Consider the following 24,572-nt stretch of genomic DNA (forward strand, 5'->3'; position numbering starts at 1 on the left):
TATGCGATAACCTTAAATTTTGTGCAGTGAACACATGACTTCTAGGCTATAAATTGTACATGTAAACATTCTACACTATTCTGTAACAAACTTATGAATGTATTTCAGTTATACTGGCTATTTTCGATGGAAGGCAGTATTTCTAAATGTAAAACGACAATAAATGGAGAACACGACTTTTAGGCCTAGGCAATCAGTTTTAATCACTCTAATGTCACGTCATTCATTATATCTCAATTTCTCTGATGAGGCTGACATCAGGAAGGGCATACAGTCGTAAAAACTCGCTATGAAGATTCGTCTCGCTTCATACTCGATCCCGTAGGGAAAAGGGATAAGGGTATCTTATTATCATATTATGCAATATTGACACAAAATAACTTTATAGCCAGTCATTTGTTCCTGTGAGTTGATCGGTAGGCCTACCACACAGTAAACCTGATCACTGTTTTCATTTGAATTATCGTCTTGCGCCACCAACTTCCCTGCTACCGGTGTGTCATTATTCCAAGTGACATCTTCACTGCCATCTCGTCAGCCAGGCACTGCAATCGAGATCATTTGAGGTCCCATCTTTTTGAACCTTTTAAAAATAGTTTAGTTCCCGATTATAGTGCCCAAACAGCGTGAATCTATTCCCAAATGGTTTCTGGAGATGGTCTCTGATATTACTAGTTGGTGTATGTGCAGCAGAAGCCACTCCTTCCAAATAAAGCCATGTTATAGAAAGCGTGCCAAACCACCAGCTGATAACTAGCATATGTTATGAGTTGTACTTCCGGATGTAATACACTGACTGACAGTGACAATGCAACACCAAGGAGGAGTGGTTCGAAAGGGATGAAAGTTGGGGAAAAACAGAGTCGGCACGGAAGAATAATTGATGTTTATTTCAAACCGATATGCAGGTTACACAATGCGCACGGCATCGACTCAGTAGGATGTAGGACCACCGCGAGCGGCGATGCACGCAGAAACACGTCGAGGTACAGAGTCAATAAGAGTGCGGATGGTGTCCTGAGGGATGGTTCTCCATTCTCTGTCAACCATTTGCCACAGCTGGTCGTCCGTACGAGGCTGGGGCAGAGTTTGCAAACGGCGTCCAATGAGATCCCACACGTGTTCGATTGGTGAGAGATCCGGAGAGTACGCTGGCCACGGAAGCATCTGTACACCTCGTAGAGCCTGTTGGGAGATGCGAGCAGTGTGTGGGCGGGCATTATCCTGCTGAAACAGAGCATTGGGCAGCCCCTGAAGGTACGGGAGTGCCACCGGCCGCAGCACATGCTGCACGTAGCGGTGGGCATTTAACGTGCCTTGAATACGCACTAGAGGTGACGTGGAATCATACGCAATAGCGCCCCAAACCATGATGCCGCGTTGTCTAGCGGTAGGGCGCTCCACAGTTACTGCCGGATTTGACCTTTCTCCACGCCGACGCCACACGCGTCTGCGGTGACTATCACTGACAGAACAGAAGCGTGACTCATCGGAGAACACGACGTTCCGCCATTCCCTCATCCAAGTCGCTCTAGCCCGGCACCATGCCAGGCGTGCACGTCTATGCTGTGGAGTCAATGGTAGTCTTCTGAGCGGACACCGGGAGTGCAGGCCTCCTTCAACCAATCGACGGAAAATTGTTCTGGTCGATATTGGAACAGCCAGGGTGACTTGCACATGCTGAAGAATGGCGGTTGACGTGGCGTGCGGGGCTGCCACCGCTTGGCGGCGGATGCGCCGATCCTCGCGTGCTGACGTCACTCGGGCTGCGCCTGGACCCCTCGCACGTGCCACATGTCCCTGCGCCAACCATCTTCGCCACAGGCGCTGCACCGTGGACACATCCCTATGGGTATCGGCTGCGATTTGACGAAGCGACCAACCTGCCCTTCTCAGCCCGATCACCATACCCCTCGTAAAGTCGTCTGTCTGCTGGAAATGCCTCCGTTGACGGCGGCCTGGCATTCTTAGCTATACACGTGTCCTGTGGCACACGACAACACGTTCTACAATTACTGTCGGCTGAGAAATCACGGTACGAAGTGGGCCATTCGCCAACGCCGTGTCCCATTTATCGTTCGCTACGTGCGCAGCACAGCGGCGCATTTCACATCATGTGCATACCTCAGTGACGTCAGTCTACCCTGCAATTGGCATAAAGTTCTGACCACTCCTTCTTGGTGTTGCATTTGCTCTGTCAGTCAGTGTACATAGTGACTGGAAGCATTCTTTCCATAACTGCGGCTGTTGAAAGCCAGATCCTTATTTTTAAGTAAATTTCATGCTTGTTCTCACATCAGGATTTACTTAAACAGCTGTAAATGAGATAAGAGAGACAGCATTGTTAAGGTTAGGTATGCTAATACCCGGATAGTGCCAAAGTTCCACGCCAGAAATAATAAAAAATAACAGGAAAGTTCCATGACTGCAAGAATAAAAATAAATAACAGGAAAGTTTAGCGCATTTAGGATATCTACAGCTGTGGCGGTAATTCGTTTTATCATCATGATGTTTAATTTTGTACGTTCGTTGTCTCCATTTTCTTACTGATGCATACACTAGTATGTTTTGTTTGGCGTCTCCGAAAATCATTGAAAGTAAGTGGAAACATAGAATCATTACTATTATTATTCACTAATCGGTCAACTAGGGACCATGATAAGCTTCATTATACATTCTGGCGTTTACTCAGTTTTCGACTGATCCAGTAGGTTTTCATTACCTCGCAATGTTGAGCACGGCGTTCATCCGACCATTTTGCAACTGTTGTCCATTTCACATCCTGGAAAGTCCCAAAAGTCACAATGCTTTTTCTGCAAAAGTCTCGTTCGTGCACGTCATTATTATTATTACGTACGTTGGCGAGTAAAATAATCGTTATGATTGGGTAATTTTTTATCATGTTTTAAACCTTCTTTTCTCCAAAAAATACCTATATTGGCCCGAGTTACGAGATATTAAACAGCCTCTTTTTTAATGATCTTGCCTGCTATATTAATAGCAACAACAGTGTTTAAACATGGCCGGTTGAACATTGGTTTCAGACAGTGTCTAAGTGATAAACGAAGTCTTTGCAACTCGGCAGCCATACTTAAGACATTGTTTAACCGTAAACATAATCTAAATACAGTTTCTGCAATCGTCCCATAATCCTTACTTACTTTTCTCAGTGATTTATCTAAAAATGAATTTATAGAAAGCAACAGTTTGACATCCTTACCTTTAGTGCCTGCAGATCAAAATTTAGCGACTGGCCTATAAGAATTGCATCTGGAGGTAAAAGTGCTCTAAGATCCCTCTGGACTTGTTCTAACCGCACAGTCACATCCTTAAGAAGGTGCTTGGTGATACCCGAAAATCGTGTAAGGTAGTCAGTTATTCGGTTATAAGGCTTCACCAAAGTTTCATATACAACCTGAAAAGAAATTAAGCTATTTAACATGTTTAGTACCAATGAGTCCATGCAAAAAAAATCACTGATAGTTTACACAAGCCCAATACACTGATTGTTGTTTGAGACATGCACTCGCCCTTTCTTTGCTGCTGCTAGATATCATTACCACCGGTAAACTTGATACATAAGTTCGGGGATAGCCAAGGGATGCACTAGGCTATATATTATGTTTAGTATTCAGTGATGTAGTAAAGTTACAGGGAACCAAACAAGAAACGTCAAATTTCTTTGTTAATATGGCCATAGCGGCATAGAAAAACTGTTAATAATAATAATAATAATAATAATAATATAAATAATAACAGTAGTAACTGTAAGTTATGATAAAGATATTCACAAAAAGATTTACAGCTGAAAGCAAGAAAAGTAGCTGGGATTGATAAGATTTCCGGAAATATTCTAAAGGTAATGGGTTGAATATAGTGCCATATGTGAAATACTTATTTGATTACTGTTTGCAAGAAGTACCTATACAAAATGAATGTGAGAGTTGCTATAGTAGCCCCAGTGTACAAGGGAAAGGAAAATAAACATAACGCGGACAATTACAGGCCAGTCAGCTTGACGTGTTGTTGGAAAGCATTGTATTTTATTATATTAGACATGTTTGTGAAATTACTGACAGGTTTGACGAAAGATAGTTTGGATTTCAGACAGGTTATTCCAGCGAGGTTCAACTTGTGGGATTCCAGCAAGATACAGCAGATATTTTAGGTGCAGGAGGTCAATGGACTGTAACGCTATTGACCTACCCAAAGCTTTTGATAGGGTAGGTCATGGAAGACTGCTGACCAAAATGCGGGCTATTGGCCATGACAAAAGAGTGTTTGAATGAGTAACTGAATTTTCAGAACACAGAACTCGGAGAGTTACAGTAAAAGTAGGTGACACATTATCTGATCCTTTAAACAATTAACAGGAGATCCCATAACGCAGTAATATTGGATCTTTATTTTAATTTTTTGCTAACGTTGCACTAACACATCAAATGTTTTCAGTGAAGGAAGGATGGGGAAGGACTCTGATTGGGAAGGTAGCGGACGTGGCCTTAATTTATAGGAAGAGGAATTAGGGATTGGAATAATTATCAATAGATATGTTCAATAATTCTCCAAGTTTTTTGAACTCATTTAAGAAAGGAAAATAATTGATAGAGAATCTGCCACCTGGATGACAATCCTAAATGCAGATCAATGATGATGGATCTGAAGTTGTACAAAATATAATTTCTGACCTTTTATGCTTCACATCTTTTTACTGTATGAGGAGTTAATAATGGAGATACTAGCCGTTATTACATTTTTCACAAACTTCTGAATATCTCTGGAAAGTTTAGTTCAAGTAGTACATAACAACAATTACAGAAAATCTATTTTCAATCTTTTATGTCCAATACAGTGTTATCTTACAAGCTATATTAAAGGAGATAATCACCAATTTAGGCTTTCTTTTTTGTTCGTGGTTTTATGTCACACGGATATAGATAGGTCTTATGGCGACAATGGGATAGGAAAGGCCTAAGAGTGGGAAGGAAGTGGCCATGGACTTAATTAAGGTACTGTAAGTAATGCTATGAAAATGCTATGTAGATTTAGCCTTCCTCAAACTGTAGACTTTATAAAATCCCACTGTTATTACCAAGATTAATATAAATTAGCTAATCATGTCATAATTGTGTAAATCATCATCATCATCATCATCATCATCATCATCATCATCATCATCATCATCATCATCATTCTCCTATTTTTTCCTATTTTTATTTTTTGTTTTTATCATAATATTGTATTGTTTAGCAGTTGCAAGATGTTTCAATTGCAATTGTATTTATTTCAATTTTGCACATGTAGATACTGTATTTTCTGGTTAGATGGAAGAAAGGGCCTAATGGCCTTAATCATGCCAGTCAAAATAAATCCATTGTATTGTATTGTATTTGCCTGGTGTGAAATTGGGAAACCACAGAAAATCATTTTCAGGGCTGCCGACAGTGGGATTCAAACCCACTATCCCACGGATGCAAGTTCACAGCCAAGCGCCCCTAACCGCACAGCCAACTCACCCGGTAATTTAGGCTTTTAATACCAAGTGCACCGATCACGAGCATCACTACGTCATCGTCTTTTTTCTACTTCAACATCATCGTCGTCATCATCATCCAAACATTTATCCTACTGGCAGAGGGCCCCGCTTGACAGATCAAGAAATGCCATCATGCTGTAAGTGAAAAGTTCTTATGTTAGTGTTGATGGCATTCTATCATTATTTTGATCTTCCAAATGGTTGAGTTTTAGGTGAACGGTGAGCATCACTAACGTGGAAATATTGTTCACTCATCATGGTAATGAACTTTCTGGAGATGGTGGACACAGTGATTTTTACAAGCAGAAAACCACATGGTTATTAGCAACTACCCTATTGATCAATAAGATAAAGATGAGTAGAAGAATGCAAAGTCCGCCTCTGTGGTGTAGTGGTTAGCGTGATTAGCTGCCACCCCCGGAGGCCCGGGTTCGATTCCCGGCTCTGCCACGAAATTTGAAAAGTGGTATGAGGGCTGGAACGGGGTCCACTCAGCCTCGGGAGGTCAACTGAGTAGAGGTGGGTTCAATTCCCACCTCAGCTATCCTGGAAGTGGTTTTCCGTGGTTTCCCACTTCTCCTCCAGGCGAATGCCGGAATGGTACCTACCATAAGGCCACGGCCGCTTCCTTTCCTCTTCCTTGCCTATCCCTTCCAATCTTCCCATCCCTCCACAAGGCCCCTGTTCAGCATAGCAGGTGAGGCCGCCTGGGTGAGGTACTGGTCATTCTCCCCAGTTGTATCCACGACCAAGAGTCTGAAGCTCCAGGACACTGCCCTTGAGGCAGTAGAGGTGGGATCCCTCGCTGTGTCCGAGGGAAAAGCTGACCCTGGAGGGTAAACAGATGATGACGATGATGATGAGAAGAATGCAAAGGCACGATCACTGGAAGAATGAAGGTAAACAGAATTATAAAAGATGAAGTTGGAAGGCTAGACCTTGAATGTTTTAATATAGTGTGGCCTGCATAAAATGGCATTCCTCCTCCTCTTACTGCTTTGATAAAAAGCTAATATGAAAACAACATCGCTCAAGTCAAGCAGGACTGTGGCTTATCAGATGCCTTCAGAGTATCAAAAGGAGTGAGACAAGGTTGCATTCTGTCCCCCCTGTTGTTCAACATATACAGGGAATACATCATGCAAATGGCTCTGGACAGCTGGCACGGTGGAGTGTCAGTTGGAGGAAGGATGTTACAGAATCTGTGTTTTGCTGATACTATTCTACTGGCAAGCAGTGACGAACTTTCTGAATTGTTGCAGTGGGCAGAAAGTGAAATTCTTCACTTTGGATTGGAAGTGAATCGCAGCAAAACCAACGTGATGATTGTTGATAGAGGAAAGAAGCTTCAATTTAGTGGTTGTCTGTTTATCTTGGCTCCTTGCTGAGCAACACTGGCAGCTATACGAAAGAGACCAGAAGAAGAATTGCTCTTGGAAAAGTTGCAATGGATAAGTTCCGAACAATCTGGCTTGACGGAGCAATCAGCAAAAACACAAAGAAACGTCTGGTTTGTGTCTTAGTATTTTCAGTCTTCTTCTACGGCTGTGAATCATGGACAGTGAGGACCAGGGACAAAAAGTGCATCGATGTATTTGAAATGTGGTGCTCAACCTGTGAAATTCTAGTATTGTAAAGGTGGAACATTTGATGCGAGCATTTCAAAAGTTAATACTTGACAATACAGGTTCAAATATGAAATTTATCATGTGTAAATGTGGTGCTGGCAGAGGATACTACGAATACCTTCGACGAAGGAAAGATCTAATTCCCCCATAATCGAAGAACTTGATATCTTGAATCGATTTTTAACTCTTTTTAGATGGAGAACCCTGAGTTCTTTGGACATGCATTAAGGGGAGAAAATAGCCTTGAAAAACTAGTTATTCAAGGAAAAAAAAAACAGTATCAAGCAGCGTGGAAGATCTCCCAGAAGATGGAGAGACCAGATCAAAGATGAACTTGCGCACCTCTTCAAGTGACAATCCAAAAAGGAGGAGACCGTATACAACTTGTGACAATAAAGTTTGGTGAATAATCCTGTACGATCAACATAGATGAACAATGCATGACAGTGACTTTACTGTCCTTCGAAATAGTCCCCTCCCATAACCATGCACTGCTGAGATTGGTGATACATGTCCTGGAAACTTTGCAAGAAGGCTTCCTTTGGGATGGTGTTCAAAAGCCTTGTCATGTTTCGTTGGATGTCATGAATGTCGTAAAATCTCTTTCCTTTCAAAGCGAGTTTAAGTCGTGGGAATAGAAGAAGACGGAAGGATTGAGATCTGGAGATTATGGGGGATGTTCAAGTTGCATCACCCCCTTTTTTGCCATGAACTGTTTGACGATATTGGCTGTGTGTGGGAAAGCATTGTCCTAGACAAAAAAAAAACAGGAACCTTGTTGTGTGTACTGGGGTTGTACTCTGCATAGACATTTCATGAAACGGGTCAAAACTTCAATATACCGTGCAGCATTCAATGTCATTCTCTTGGGTAGAAATTCCTTGTGGATAATGCCTTGACTATCAAAAAAGGTGATGAGCATCGTTTTGATGCATGACTTTTCGGCTCCAACCCTTTTCCGACGAGTGGATCCTGGAGAATGCTATTCCACGCTTTGCAGTTTCGTTTCAGGGTCGTACCTGAGACACCAGGTTTCATCCGCAGTGACAATACAGTTTAAGAAATTTCGTGTTGCATCCGCCGTTTCGACAAAATCCTGTGAAGCCTCTAAATGTGCCTGCTTCTGATCGTCAGTCAAGTAATGTGGCACAAGACAAGAACACATTTTCCTCTTCCCTAACTTCTGGGTAACGAACTGTCGCACGGATTCACGGTTAATCTGCAGTTCATCTGTTATCACGCGCACAGTTAATCGCCGATCGTTTGTGATTAATGTCCTCACCTTCTTAATGTTTTCGTCACTGACGGCGGTCACCAGTCTTCCGCTACGGGGATTGTCAGAAACACTTTCCCGGCCGCCTCGAAATCGGGCGGACCACTCGTACACACACTTCAAGGACAGTGGTTGAACTTCATAAACACGTATCAGCATCGCGTGCATTCCTTTCGGTGTCTTGCCAAGCTTAAAACAAAACTGTACATTGATCTTTTGGTTGTTCATGTTCCTGTTCGCAGTTCAGAACCAACGCACTAAACACGCACAGTGTCAAACAGGTCTTACACGGCACACAACTGAACAACGTTGGGAGCAGGTGGCCAAAACCTGCTGCTACACAGGTGCAGCATTGTGTCTCGCCAGTGTTGCCGGATCGACGGCTCTGACTTCATTCACCAAACTTTATCGTCACATGTTGTACAATGGCAGCTGCCGGTGGACACCACTGAATATCAATTAAGCATGAGATCACGATATTCAGATGCGAATTATGCGACTGAGAAGAAGACACTGTCATCATCATCATCATTTCTTTGCCACCTCCAATTTGTCCTGTCCATCCATGTTCACATATGTGACACCACTTTACATCTCTGATCTAAAGGTACTTGAAAATCTGCTTCTCCCAAACATCACAAGGTCTTTCTCTTGGATTCTTTCCAGGAACACTGCAGTCAAAGTATGCTTGAGGAGTCCTATGGGGAACCATTCTTTTCATGTGACCTTACCATTGCAATATCTTCAATTGTATGCTCTCCAGCAAGCTTCTTTCCAATCCAAGCTGCCAGATATACACATTCCTTATTATATCTATTTTTGTTTTTTTGTAGACATTCCTTATTATATCTTTGTTTTTTGTAGACAAGAACAGAGGAACTTCATTTCTGTTGCCTGAAGATGACTCTTTGTTGATCCAGTAAGTGTTGTTGCTTCCAGACTATACGTCAATATAGGTACCAGATATATTATGTACAAGCTGATCTTGGAAATTAATGAAAATGTTTCATCCCAAAGTATCTGACATACAGCATGATAGAATGTGGAAGTTTTCAGTATTCTGTTACTAATCTCTTGATGAATGGTAATGTCTGAGGACAGAACACTGCCCAAGCACAGGAAGTTGTCTACAATATCCATTTCCTCATCTCCAACACTTATATGATCAATCAATCAATCAACCAATCAATCAATCAATCAATCAATCAATCAATCAATCAATCAATCAATCAATCAATCAATCAATCAATCAATAACTAATGATATGCATTTAGGGCAGTCGCTCCCAGGTGGCAGATTCCCTATCTGTTGTTTTCCTAGCCTTTCCTTAAATGATTGCAAAGAAATTGGAAATTTATTGAACATCTCCCTTGGTAAGTTATTCCAATCCCTAACTCCCCTTCCTATAAATGAATATTTGCCACAATTTGTCCTCTTGAATTCCAACTTTATCTTCATATTGTGATCTTTCCTACTTTTAAAGACACCACTCAAACTTATTCGTCTACTGATGTTCTTCCACGCCATCTCTCCACTGAGAGTTTCTAGTCATTACCAAGCCAACTGTCTTGGTTTTGCTGATTTTAAGACCTAAGGTTGTAAAAGTTTTACGCCAAAGATCTAGTCTAGCTTGTACTTTCACTTCTGTCTCATACCATACCACTACATCAGCAAATATTAGGGCATTAGTTGTTGGACCCAAAGTACCTAAAAACATCAACAGTAAAATTACACTGACCAATTACTGAAAGCTGAGCTGTGCTCCGTCTCTTCTACTGTCTCTCTCCTCCTCAGATGACATTATTGCAACAATTACAGTATACAAAATGTACCCACTCAACAGGTTCGACAGCTAGTTTCTGTCATAAATAAGATTATAGTATTGTCTGTACGCTTCAAATTTTTGCCTTATACTTAATTTTTATCTCGTATTAGATACTGAACCCGAGTGACTTAGGTCCATAGTCAGTCATGATTTGATTCATAAAATAAAATATGGTACATTTATTGAAATACAGAAGTGTAGTTGAAAATATTTCATCTGTGTAATGTCGAAATATGAGCGAGGAAGGACGACAGACTGCAGCCTGACGGATTAGCTCGACACAACAACATTTAGCTACTTCACAGCAGGGGATCTCATTAGTTGGCGACCAGGAAAAAATACAAGTCCACAAATAAGTCTTGGTCAGAAAGAGAAAGGGATAGGTGACACAAAGGAAGCTCGCAACATGAGTAATGCGCTCGGATATTTTTGGCAGGACGGAGATTCCCGTGACGTCATGGAAAGCTACAGCGGTTGCGAGGACATTCGCTAGCCTAGGTTCGGGCAGGTGGAGATTTAAATCACGTGACCATTTGCCGGCCAATCGCTAAAATTTGATGGAAGACTCAGGGATACCATCTTAAGAGATGATGGATGAGATATTCTCGTAATTTCAAAAGTAATCAGTAATAAATTATTGTGAGTACACGGATCGATGTAATGAATTTATTAGATGTCACGCATGGAAAAATAATCAATAATTATTGGCAAATTAAATAAATTGAAGGCTGGATTTCTTGGAAACCAGACAGCTTGAATCTCATTGGCTGGACGAAGACCATGTTGTAAGGGACGCTTCCAACGGCGCGAAATATGAGGAGCTAAATCCACCCGTATCTCCTAAATCTGTGATCGTTAGGAGTTCATATTTAATCCAGCAAATATGCTAGCGGAGTGGATTAATTTGATATAAATTTTAACGTCCAATTCGGAGTGCAAGTACCGATATTTAAAATCCACCCCCTCCCTCAGGGGTATGACGTCAATGAATCCGCGAGGGAAAGCTTCATCCATATATACGGGACAAGGGATCCTCGCCACCACACTTGAAATGAATCTCTGGAGCTGAACCATCGTTTCGCAGCTAACTTCGAATTTTACGGGCGTACAGTAACTCAACATTTAATGGCGCGAGCATCCGCCAGTGTTTATAAAATGTGATCGCGCTCAAGCAACATGAACTGGAAGTAGTTAACTTAGGACAGTGTTTGCCAGTTATAAATATCATAGTGAAGTAAATTAATTGCACTGTAAGAGTGTAATATAAATTGCACCGCAATAAGTACGTAAATAACAGACTGTGTGACGAGCAGTACTTTAAGGAAATATAGCCTGTACTTTGGAATATCGAACCGCTATCAGGAATACTTTAAGAGGGCCGTATGAAACGGGTGTATCGCGTCGGACGACATAAATCGCGACGGGCGTAAAATTTGACACCTCGTCGTACGTGTCCAGGTCCATTGTGCGGTAATTGGACGAAGATTAAAATAGTGTAAATATTAAATTTTTGGGTCTAGGATATTAATTTGTTTTATAAAAGTAATGTGTTCAGTGTTAACGTTGTCAATGGTGAAGTATTGTGATAATTAAGGTATTAGTATAAAATGGTAATGTGCCAGGAAATCTTTTGTGGAACTACGCCATCAAGAATGGAGGAGTGAAATAGCAGAGAGGGGCCGAAAGGAGCCTCTCATCTGCAAAGCTGTAATGGAATACCGAGAAACTAAGATGAGTACATAATGTAAATAATATTTGGGAAATGTTACCGTGATGGGAAAAATGGGAATAATTTGATTAGACTTGGTTACCTTCTGTAACAAGATGAGTCGCTTAACGACCCCATCCTAAATTTGTAGCACGGACAGTAGTAAATAATAACAATGTAAATAATCGGGTCTTTTTATGTATTCAGTTTGTTGGAGATGTAAATTTTGTAGATATAGGGTAGTACGTTAAGTCATGCATGCATTCATATTTTCTTTGTAGTCAAGAATAATTTTCTTTACATTTGATTTTGGTTATTATAGTTAAATAGACCCGATATGTGCTTTTCTGTTTGTCGTTTTAACGAGCTATGTAATGACATTGAAGGAAACTCCAGCCTCGTCATACCAGTTGTGTTTGTTGTTGATTAGTATGTTCATATTTTCAAAGTGAAGTTGTAAAATTTGTGAGAAGCGATAATAATAATAATATTCAAAGTAAATCATATCTGGATTGATTAGTGCCAGAATAAATCGAAATTGTAAAAGGGGTTATGCGTTAAACATATTAAGAGTGGACTACCGTGTAACAGGCGGAAATTAATTTTTTTTTAAATTAATAATAATAATAAATAAAAATAAAACTACTTTTTTGAAGAAGAAGAAGAAGAAGAAGAATTTTTTTTAAAAAAAATTTGGATATAATAATAATTCATGTGATATCGGAAATTTAGTGAGCCGTGCGTAATAATAAATTTAAGTGATCAGGTGTTGAGTTTGTCGGGAATCATTTAATGACGGGATGTCGTTTTTAATTCGGAATTAAAGTGTGTGGTAATTTAACTTGATAAATTAATAATATTGAAATGTAGATCGGTGCTAATAATCCGTACATGTTAATGAACGTGTGGTTTAAATTACGGTCCAATACTTTTTTACGTATAAATGTCGTGTCTTAAAGTTGCGATTCAGTAGCCGGAACACGTAGGACTAATATTACGAAACCATGATTGTCAAATTTTGGTAAATATAATTTCAAGATGTTACGATTATTTGTGGAGAATGAACTAAGGCGTAGATCAAAATGAGATAGAAAAATGTTAAAGAATCTGCAGTCAGATAATAAAAGGTCGTACGATGTCAGAAGTGGAATAAATAAGTCAGTTGATAATTCTGTGAGAAATAAATGAATCAAGGAATATTGAGATAGAAAGGGATATAAATTCCGTACGAGAGACACTTAGGATATTGAAATGAGTGTAAAATGTACGGGCAGTGTCACAGAGAAATACTGAGTTACGTAGCGGGTAGAATTCGAACCCGTGACAGCATGTACGAAATAAATAGACTGCACCGCTATTCGTCGAGATACTACGGATTTAAGGATAATGAGAGTTCAGATTCCACATAAATGATCGTATATTGTAATCATTGTAATGACGAGCGATGGCAATCATGATGTCGTGATAATAATAATACAGTAATAAATATTGCAGATAAAGGTTTGGACCGCCTTAAGTAAATGAGCGTTGATAAATATGTTAAACGGGAATCTAAATGAGAATATGCAACCGATATAATAATAATAATGTAAGGACGATGTTAAGTCATCGCGGTCAGATTAATAATAATGGTCATAATAATAACAGTAATGATGTCGTTGGTTGATCAGTGAAATAATTATAATTGCGACCGATATCTTAATATATTTTGGCGGAAGTGACCGGTTCATTAATAATAATAACCTCTTGAGTGACGTGAATAATAATAATAATATCTGGAGTCACCTATTCATTAATAATAATAATAATAATAATAATAATAATAATAATAATAATAATAATAATAATAATAATAACCACAAGAGGGATATAATAATAATAATAACAGTAATAACCATTTGTGTTTGCGTCCCGCATAATAATGACGATATTAATCAAACGTGACAGTGCCAGGAACCGTTGAGTGTAATAATAATAATAATAATAATAATAATAATAATAATAATAATAATAATTTCAAGGATGATAAATTTCGGGGATAAATGAATATTCTGACGATAGTGGATTAAATTATTTGGTGACAACATCCCTCGATTCGTATGTTTGAATAATAAGAGTGATAAATATTATAGTCATTTGTTACCTCGTTATCATACGGTTTCCGCACGGGACGAGTTACAGTAATACTTGGTGTGTTTGTATACTTCGCTGGCGATGCGAGGGGAGGTCATTGTCACGGTATTTCCCACCGCTTCTCGTTATCTCATCTGTGGCAGTAGTCTACTGAGGCTACTTTGTCACATTTCAGATCATATGTAAATAAAATATAAATGCTAATTCAGTGGTATGGCATCAGCTGGACATCGTAAGATAGGAACTGTCCATGTAATCCATTTTTCGTAATTCACGAGAAACATTACCCAGTCCGAGTACCGGTCTCGGAAAAATGTATATAGCCGGAGTACATCATCTTAGTTAAATCGAGAAGCCGACCGTAACATGCGTTATGCTCGGGCTCCCGATAAAAGGAAGCTATATCCTTGAACAACGGTTCGATTCAAATGGAATCGATCCGTAAGTTATACTCCAATTGTAATTTCTTTCAGAAGCAACCCAGCAAGATATTGATACCACTTGTGGTATGGCAAGTGATTTGTTTATGTAACATGTGTGGAAATTTAAATATCATTGCCAAATATATCAAAGTTTCGTACGTCGGGTGGCGTAATAAACTGCTCTTTCTGGCAATTATTTCAAAGGAAACCATTCTCATAATCTTTTTATTGTAGTTAGATGATGCCCTTTTTAAAGTTAACAGTCACTTCCTAGTCCTATCATGGAGTCCTTAAATTCAAGTTTACAATCGAGTTTTCCCCATTTTAATTTTAAATTGCTCCGTTCATTCCCGTGTTCATTTATGCCGCTATATTTATATTTGATGACTTAAATAATGAACCGACACCCCTGAGATAAATGCTAGTCTGGGACTCGGGAGGTGGACGGGTGCAATACACACAAGTCGAAAGTGAGTTCAGTTCAACTGAAGTCTGTTGGTTTGGTTGTTTGTGTGATCATCACTTATTTATTTATTGATTTATTTATTATGCTTTTGGGAAAATGGCTTAAAGGAATTTCTTGAAACTCTGTATTTAATTTCAGGGAAATGCGGAGAGTGTACTTTTTTTTTGCTCTGTTTGTTTTACGTTGCACCGACACATAAGTCTTATGGCGACGATGTGATAGGAAAGGCCTCAGAATGAGAAGGAAGTGGCTGAGACCTTAATTAAGGTACAGCCCCAACATTTGCCTGGTGTGAAAATGGGAAACCACGGAAAACCTTGCCTGGTGGAGAGTGTACTAGGCTAAATATTTTTTTATTAGTATACAGTGTCATAGAAACATTAAGGGGATCAAAACAGAAAACTTAAATTTATCAGTTACCTAGTTACTTAGCTATGTTGAAGAACTGAGCATTGTAAAAGTTATGCAAAATATCATTTATGATCATTCATACTTAACTTTTACCTGAAGAAATCTCCAGAGATATTTGTGATTATTACATTTTTTCACAACTTCCAAAAGTATCAACATACATTTATTCCATTGAAAACATGTACGTAACAAGTTATAAAAACTACAATTTCCAATCTCTTATCTCTCATACATTTCTACAGCATGGACAGTAATAACAGAGATATTCACAAATTTAGGTATTTAGTGTGAAGTCCATCAACGCTGAACATGGCTGAAGTAGAAATATTGTTCGATCACCAAGCTAACAGTTAAATGTGATGATGATTGTTATTATCATGATTATTTTTATAGTTCAAAACTGTGTGATTATCAGCCCATATTGATAAGGAAGATAATTAAGATAACCATCAAAACGAGAAGAAAAATGCAAAGAAAATTATGAGAAAAGAGAGTCCCGAAGAGAGGTTGAAATGAATGACTCACCTGACCTTGGATGCCCTAATATCACACAGTTGGAAGAAAACGAAATGCGATAGACTCCAATGTCCTAAGCCCATAAACTGATCAAAAATAACATTATACTGACTTATTAATGGAGCTCTCTCTCCGGGTGCCACTTACCTCCACTACTGGCATTACCACTGTAATAGTATAAATTGTGTACATTGTAATACCGGGTGAGCAGAATAAAGTGGAACCACTTCATCCTATGCGCAGGAATTCCTTAGCGAATGAGTCGACCGGTGATAAAATACAGTACCGAATGTACTCAAAGCTGCGCTACCGCGCTAGGCTTCAGTCTTTGCTGAACGTTCGCAAACATGGCACGTGTTTCGTTGGTGACATTAGTGCAGTGCAAGAATTCAGTGAAATGGCTCAGGTGGCTCAAGTCGGGTATCGGTATTCTGTTCCCCAAAGAGTATTCATTTATGATTCATACGTCCATACAGAAGGTGCGAGGGTTGTAGGAGATTATTTCACGAGAAGTTTCCTGATGTTCAAGTTCCAGGTCGGACTTCGACTGATAGATTAGTAATTAAATTACGTAAGTCTTCTTGATAAGAAATGTAATAAACCACGTACAGTACTAACACAAGAAACTGTAGGTAACATTGGTAACGCTCTGGAAAGGTCTATTACAAAATCACTTCTACGACTTGCTCAGGAAATGGAAATTTCCTATGGTTCTGTTCAAATGGGTACAAAGTTGCTGAAGTTAATGCCGTATATAACTACTGCAGTGCAAGAACTTAAACTGGGTGACCCTGCATTGCGAATGCGATTTTGTGAATGGGTTTTGAATGCGATACATGACGAAGAAATTGACCCTAATCTAATGTTCTTTTCGGACAAATTGTGGTTTCACCTAAGTGGGTATATTAATACACAAAATAATTGTTATTGGAGTACTGAAAAGCCTAATCAGCTTCACAAAGTATGGGAGGGGATCAAATATAAACAGGATTTTATTTGAATTCATTTACTGAAAACACAAAGCAATCACAATTTTTTCCCCACAGTTTCCTGCTTTGGAAATGTATTTTCCCCCACGTATGGGCAGCTTTTTGATGACCTCATTATAAAAAGAACAGGGTCGTGTCAGTAGCCAGTTGTGCACGGAGTCTTCCACACTTTCGTCATCTTCAAATCATAGCCCTCCTAAAGCTTCTTTAAGCGGTCCGAACAAATGGAAATCACAGGGCGATAAGTTCGGGCTGTAAGGAGGATGATCAAGTGTAGTCCGTTGCATTTCCTGTAGCTTGGAGACAGAGCTGCATTATGGGGTCGCGCATTGTTGTGGAGGAGGATGACCTGTCGAATCGGTTGGTTTCGTCTTTTGCGGCAATATGCAACCCTCGTCTCGTTCAACAGCTTGCAGTAGTAGGCAGCATTGACTGTGTGTCACTAATGCAAAAAATCAATTAGCAAAATGCTTCGCCAATTGAAAAAAATGGTTGCAAGAACCTTGCCGGCTGACAGTCGATCTTAGCTTTCACTGGTGCTGCCTCTATTTCCTCCGCCACTCCTTACTGGCTCGTTTGGATTCGGGAGTGTATTGGTGAACCCATGTTTCGTCGCAGGTGACGATCCGACCTTTTTCCGCAAACCTGGCTGTAAGCCTCTGACAGACCTACAAACGTCTCAACTTCAGATTTTCGGTCAAAAGGCGAGAGACCCATCTGGAACACACTTTACGGAACTGTAGGTTGTTTGTGATAACTGCTGACAGCTCCCATAACTGATTCCCACTTGTTCTGCAATTTCTGATGCTCTCACCTGTCGATCGTTGTCAATAACATCTTTAACCGCACAAATATTTTCGTCTGTAATGCTGGTCCGAGGACGGCTATCGTGTTGCTGATTTTCCACACGTTCTTTTCCTTCTTTGAACTTTTTATGCCAGGCAAACACACACATCCTTGGCAGTTTTTGATCACCGAACTGTGCAGTCAATCTCTGGCAAATTTACGCCACTGTAACTCCTTCACGAGCAAGAAATTTTATAATTATGCGTTGCGCAGTGGAGGGGTTCACCTGTTACTTCAACATCATGAGCGTTACTGATGAAACGGCAGGAAATATCCAACAGCACGCTTTCCCCACTCCTATCGGTCCCGCTTAAGCACAGCAGAAGTGCAGGGCCAGCCCTACCAACTGTTGATGTTCAGGAACAAAAATCCTGTTTATATTTGATCGACCTTCATAGCCGTGTATTGTTTGTTTGTCAGAAATAGCTTACGGGACAATGTATTTACTGCAGACTTCCTGTCACGCACGCACCTCCCCTGTGTAGGCTGCACTGCCGGGCTGTGGGACTGATTCCGCTTTGTGTTGCTCACCCTGTATAATATCCCTGTTATCACAGATCCTGCAGTAACAATGTATGAGACATTATAGATAGATACATACACAATTTCCATGCAAAATACAATGATATACAGGAATGCCTTTTGATACAGAATACGGTTACTGCTTTATTCCAGTATTGGGTCCCTTAATACAATCTGTGGGTCTCAAAAAAGTGTACACCAGACTTCCATAAATAATTTCACATCTATGGAAGTTACCAAAAATAAAACTGACTTGAAAAGAAGGCCCAACGAGTACCCTCAAACAGCTTTTAAGGTCAACGGTTGGTGCATCCGCTAAATTTTTGGTGAAATCAATGCTTGTAGCATGGTAAAATTAGTTTAACTTGGGGCCGCAACATGATAGCATGTATCTCTAGGAGTCATTTACTTTGACCACACATGATCTATGAATATCTGTAAAAATATTTCTGAAGAAACTTGACCAGGCGTGTGAAAAACAGTTTAGAATTTTGTGGCGATTTTTGAAATGTTGAAATATCTCAATTTACAGAAGGTCCATGCCTACCATAATGAAAACAAGTAGAAAGAATGAGTGACAGAGAATCGAACAAGCCCAAGATAACCAAGAGAGCCTATGTACAACGCTACTCCCACTCCTATCTAGCCTATGGAGATAGATGTCTGAAAACATCAAGAAAGTGTAATGATTTAAAGTCACAATGTCTAAGGGAAAAAAATGTCCAAGATTTTCTTTGTCCATTGAAACTTTGGTCCAAATATAATGAGAGATAGTTGCCCTAATAACAGGGAGACCATTTCATTGGATTTTTTATGTTGCAACATTTATTTTCAGGCAGCTACCCCTGATGGATTCTATTAATTCAAATAAGTTATATAAATGATTTTGTACCATTTGGAGTGAATCTCTCAAAATCGCAGTTGACATTTCTGGTAAACATTAGTACGGAGTTGAAACCTCTTGAAAATATTCACAGAGAAATTTGCGATTGTTCCACGTGCACCGAACAACATACCAATAACTCCCCAGTTCTTTGTCCCAAGTTATAAAAGCAAGGCTCATAGTGCCGTTTCTTTTCTGTATCAACCTCTTTAGACTGCTTTCCATCTTGCTCAAATCTGACTGTTGGATCAATAATGACACCTTTGTTAGATTTCCTATCAATTACTACAACATATTGATAGTATTGGTAATAAAATAAAAATTTATATTTTAATTTTATAATAATAATAATCCAGGGTGGACTTGCAAATGTGATGTCGCTTTGAAGCAAAGGCAGCTTGATTGGCAGAAATGGAACTCTCAGAAGAATCAGGACAATCTATCAAAATCCTTAGATGCAAGAAAGCATGCTGTCAAAACTATCTGTGGGGTTAAGTGTGTTTTCGACAAAAAACAGCTAATACAGATAGAGGATGATTTTAAGAACAATACTCAAGATTTCTATAAGATCTTCAAACAGAATCTCAGCAAATGCAGTCCCACAAGTCTAAATTTTAAGGGACCCCATGGTAAAGATGCCTACAATAACCATGACAACTGTCGTATCCTGGAGAATTATTTTGAATTACTCCTCAGCTGCGAATCTCCAGAATCCAGTTTCACATTCAGAAACAATACGCCTGCCCATTCTGATTCATCACTTCACACAAAAGAAGAATTAGACAGATCATACATTTGCTAAAGAACAACCAAGGCACCAGGGGAAGATTCAACAATTGCTAAAATGTGAAAAAAATGTAGGAAACAAAGTAGTTGATAAACTAATGGAGATAATTCGCAACATTTGGGAAACTGAAGAACTTCCATGTGACTGGTCCTTTGCACTGATCCACCCTATTCATAAAAAAGGTGATAAAATGGATGTGAACAATTATCAAACATTTCTCTGCTCTTAATAACCTACAAGATTCTTTCAAAGGCGCTTCAAACTAAAGCAGAGGAACCGTTAAGACTCGCAGCTGGCTGAATACCAAGGAGGTTTTAGGAAAGGACGCTCAAGTGCCGAACAAATCATGAATCTTAAATAATCATCTTCTACCTGAAACAGAGAAGTAAGAAATTTGTAGTCACCTTCGGAGATTTCAGAAAGGCTTACGACTCAATTGAGCCAATCTTCTCAAAATTCTGATAGAATTTGGTCTAGATAATAAAACAAGAGCAATTATCCAACAGACTCTTAATAACACTACCTTCAATGTGAAATTCATGGGAGAGATTTCGGATGCCTTTGAAATCAGGACGGGAGTCAGGCAGGGAGATGGTCTATCACCTTTACTTTTCAACTGTGTACTTGAGAAAGTCATCCATGAGTGGAGGAAGGGAATGAGCAGCAAAGGTGTTGCAAAAGGGGTCAGACTTGGCTATAGCTATAGAAATATGAATTTGAACGTTGACAGCTTGGTCTTTGCAAATGACCTTGCAATTTTTCTGATTCATTAAACACAGCCGCAGAATAAATCAATGAGCTGAAGACACAAGCGACAAAGGCCAGGGCTCCAGATCTCTTTTGAAAAAATAGAATTTGTAACAAATATTAAGTCACCACCGAGATGCTAGAGCAGGGCCTCTCAGGGTGCATGCGCTTGGTGCATGCACTGTGCACGGTGCAAAAGACGACTTCGCTTGGTTGACCAGAGTGCAAACCCTCCACTCCTCTTTCCCTACACCTGTCTCACCCGTTCGGCCTGTCTCCGCTTTCTCCACCTTCACCGCTGTTTCTCCCCCACTGCGAAATGTTTACGTGTGGTGTGGGGAGACACTCAGTTGTATGGGACAAGGTTACCAGTGTTATTAAGGGACACTGGGACTGAGTTTTAGGCATATTTTATCAAATATTTCAAATTTTCGATTTTCACATAATGCTCTACCCCTGACAATTGTGGATAAATTCGCGATATAATTTTCCACGTTCCGCCATTTTTAAAGGCTCACCGAACATTACCCTGCACACGCATTTATGCATTTTTCATCACATAATTTTGAAATGTGGTGTATGGCACCAACACAGTACTGAAGGAGGAGTGTGTAAACCACATTGCTAAGAGAATGGTAAAAGGTTTGAGACAGATGCTACAAACTTGGAAAGTGAAGGGTGTGCAGTTAGGTGGCCGTTCAGGTGGTCTTACTAATGCAACAATTACCAAGCTTACCTGCTATTATAGGAGTTATATTGTACAAATCACACTTAATGTTGCAAACATGAAAAATGCTATCTCTGCCACACTCTACTATTACATATCCACCAACAGTAAGCCCCAAAATAAGAAATGCCCCCAAGGCTTAGATGATTGGTGCTTCTATAACAAAAGCATAGCAGAAGGTATGGTACCTCAGAGTCATGATAAAATGTCAGTGGAACTTCCTGAGCCATTAGTGTATAAGATTATGCCTGTGTATCAGAGGCTGGCCTCTGATGAAGTACTATCCCGATGTGTCCGTGGTGCCACGCAGAATCAGAACGAAAGTCTACATTCTAGCATATGTAGACAGTGTCCAAAGGAAATTTTGTATCAAGAAAGAGACTTGAAATTGGTTTATGCAGTGCTGTGGCAGTGTTCAATAAGGGCTGCAGTGCAACAATAGACTTGAAGTCGGATATCAAAAGAACTTCAGTGTCTCATGTGACAGAAAAATCAGTCCTTAGGCTGATGATCACAGAAAGTATGAAATACAGCGATCGTCCTCTGAGAAGAAAAAATCAACTCGACGAAAGGCGAAGGTCACAAAAATGAAGAAAGAGACTGAAAAACGGAAGACGGAGGGTATGACTTATGCTGCAGGACAGTTCTAATGAGTAAGTCAACTGACAATATTAAAAAAATATGCATGACTTTAGAAAAATGCTATTTTCTCAGTTTCACATTTTCAGATGTATAAAATGTCATACACATTACAGATATGATGCTATTACCTTGAAAATTCACATGAATGTTCCTTAGTACATTATCCATAAATGTGTGCATTACTTTTTTGACTGAAAATCTGGTTTGCCTGTAAAAAAATTTCAAAACTTAAATTTTCAATAATTTTACAAAAAATAAACTTCAACAGGGGAAAAAGTCCTATCTCCATAGTAAATAATACAATCTCAAAAATGATGCACAGTTTCATTTATATAAGAATAAGGTACTAGATCATTACTTAAAAAAAAAAAAATGCTATCTGGATCGCTTTGATACGCTTAACATTTAGAATATTTGAATAATTTGCATATAAATATTGGAAAATAATATCTATGAAACTAGTAAATCTACACTGATCAAATTTAGTACAGATATTCATAATAGTACATTCCTTGATCCAACCGAATATTAAGGTTTTATATTAATTTTTACAGGAATTAGAAATTTCAGTCCCAGTGTCCCTTAAAAACAACCGCTTCTTTCAGTTTAGTTTGAGGGTCCCATTTCCAAAATGCGCTTGAACAGGGTACTAAACAACTTTACAGGTGGTGCACGGCATGCTGAATATTTGTCAGCATATACTGTAGATTACGTTTGGTTTGAGTAGTGTCCTTCTCTAGCTCTTCTTTTCCTTTTTCCTTGCAATTATACCAGTAATGTCTGGAATAAGGGATCGGCTAACAGCAATTCTGAGAGCGTTCTTTAAATTACAATCAGAAATACTAGCACGCAATCTAGTTTTCGTACAAGTCAAAATAGAAATAAACCTTTCACATATACATGTGGAACCAAACATAGAAATAATCTTAGCTGCTTCTCAATGTAGCTTAGGAAAATCTTCCTTCAACAAATTCTGGTAGAATTCAGGCAACGTCTTTGTATGGAAAAACAGATCTTTTTGACGATCATCGTTTTGCAAATCTATTCATTCAAACTGCAAATCAGGAGACACACGACACACTTTCAACTGCTATCAAAAAGGGTTTTACAAACACATCAAGCATTGGCTGCAGGTCAGTAATATCCTGTAACGAGAAACACACTTTTTTAAAATAAAAGTTATGTTTTTAATATATAAAATTACTTTGGAGTACCAAAAGGGACATATTTACATAAAGAGGTATTGCGGACGAATGTTTTCTAATTGCATTTTACGCTTGTACACTTAAAATTATCTACTTTTCTTACAGTTGGCGATATACCGGTACTTTACCTGGAATCGGTCGCTAAACTCGTTTTCAAGGGATTGTAGCACCTCGACGTACTTTTCAAAGTGTGCTGCTTCCCACACAGATGCTATCAAACAAAACCATAGCAACGTTTCGAGTAAACCACTTTGTAAAATCTAGAGTATTTATCAAAGATTATAATATATATATCACTTACCTAGCTCAGGGAAGTGTTCTGTATTTTTTTTTTCCCCCCCCCCGAAAGGTTGTGTTTGAGGACTTGAAGTTTCTGTTGGAAAGCCTTAATCTCTTTGACCATGTCGTTGATTAGATGATTTTCTTTTTGGGTTTTCAGACTTAAATCATTTAAAAGAGCCATAATATCTGCTAAAAATCCTAAGTCAGTTGCCCATTCAGGGTCATGTAAAAGGGGCTCTGGAAGCCCTTTTTCCACCAAAAACTCAGCAACTGCGTGGCGTATTCGAAAAAATCGTAAAATCACCTTTCCCTTGCTTAACCACCGTACCTCTGTATGATAGGGGATATCGGGATACTCTTCCTCAAGTGAAACCAAAAATTCTTTGAATTGGCGATGAGTGAGCCCGTGAGAATGAATATAGTTCACGAAATTCTCAGTTCCCATGGAGGGAAATAGATATTTTTCCACCAATAGAGCATATCAAAAATCGCCGGAAAAGCCAACATCTAATTTTTGATCAGATTATAGTTCACGATACGTAAAACTACGTTCATCACGTCTTGAAGACCGATAACTTTTGCGCAAAGAGCCTCTTGGTGAGCAAAACAATGAATGGATGGCAAATTCGACATGTTCAGCTTTTTCCATAGTAAGCCAGTGAACCCTTTTACTTTACCGCACATTGCTGGCGCCCCGTCTGTTGTCACGGAAAATACCTTATCCCAAGAGAGTCCTATTCCTTCAGCTGCCATTTCAACCTCGTCTAAAATATCCACACCTGTAGCAGTGTCCTTCGTTGAAATCATATCTAGGAGCTCTTCCGTTACATGCAGATTGTCATCTACGCCACGTAAAAAAATGGTTAACTGGGATGTGTCGCTAATATCCGTTGGCTCATCAAGTGCAATGGAATACACTAAGAAGTCTTGAGTTTTGGCTGCCAATTGTTCACGCAAATTCCCTGCAATGTCGCTGATTTGTCGAGTTATTGTCATACTGGACAGTGGTATTCTACTGTATGC

At 39.4% G+C, this 24,572-nt stretch overlaps 1 protein-coding gene across 3 annotated transcripts in view; it reads right to left on the reverse strand.

The window, feature by feature from the left end:
* Rexo5 (RNA exonuclease 5) overlaps nucleotides 1-24,572 on the reverse strand; it is a 164,989-nt gene that overhangs the window by 18,167 nt on the left and 122,250 nt on the right. For all 3 annotated transcript variants that reach the window (XM_067146856.2, XM_067146858.2, XM_067146857.2), the window contains one exon: nucleotides 3,222-3,416. In XM_067146856.2, coding sequence (XP_067002957.1) covers nucleotides 3,222-3,416 — 195 coding nt within the window. The remainder of the gene's footprint in view (nucleotides 1-3,221; nucleotides 3,417-24,572) is intronic.

The sequence above is a fragment of the Anabrus simplex genome, chromosome 5 (genome assembly GCF_040414725.1).
Source record: "Anabrus simplex isolate iqAnaSimp1 chromosome 5, ASM4041472v1, whole genome shotgun sequence".
NCBI classification, from domain to species: domain Eukaryota; kingdom Metazoa; phylum Arthropoda; class Insecta; order Orthoptera; family Tettigoniidae; genus Anabrus; species Anabrus simplex.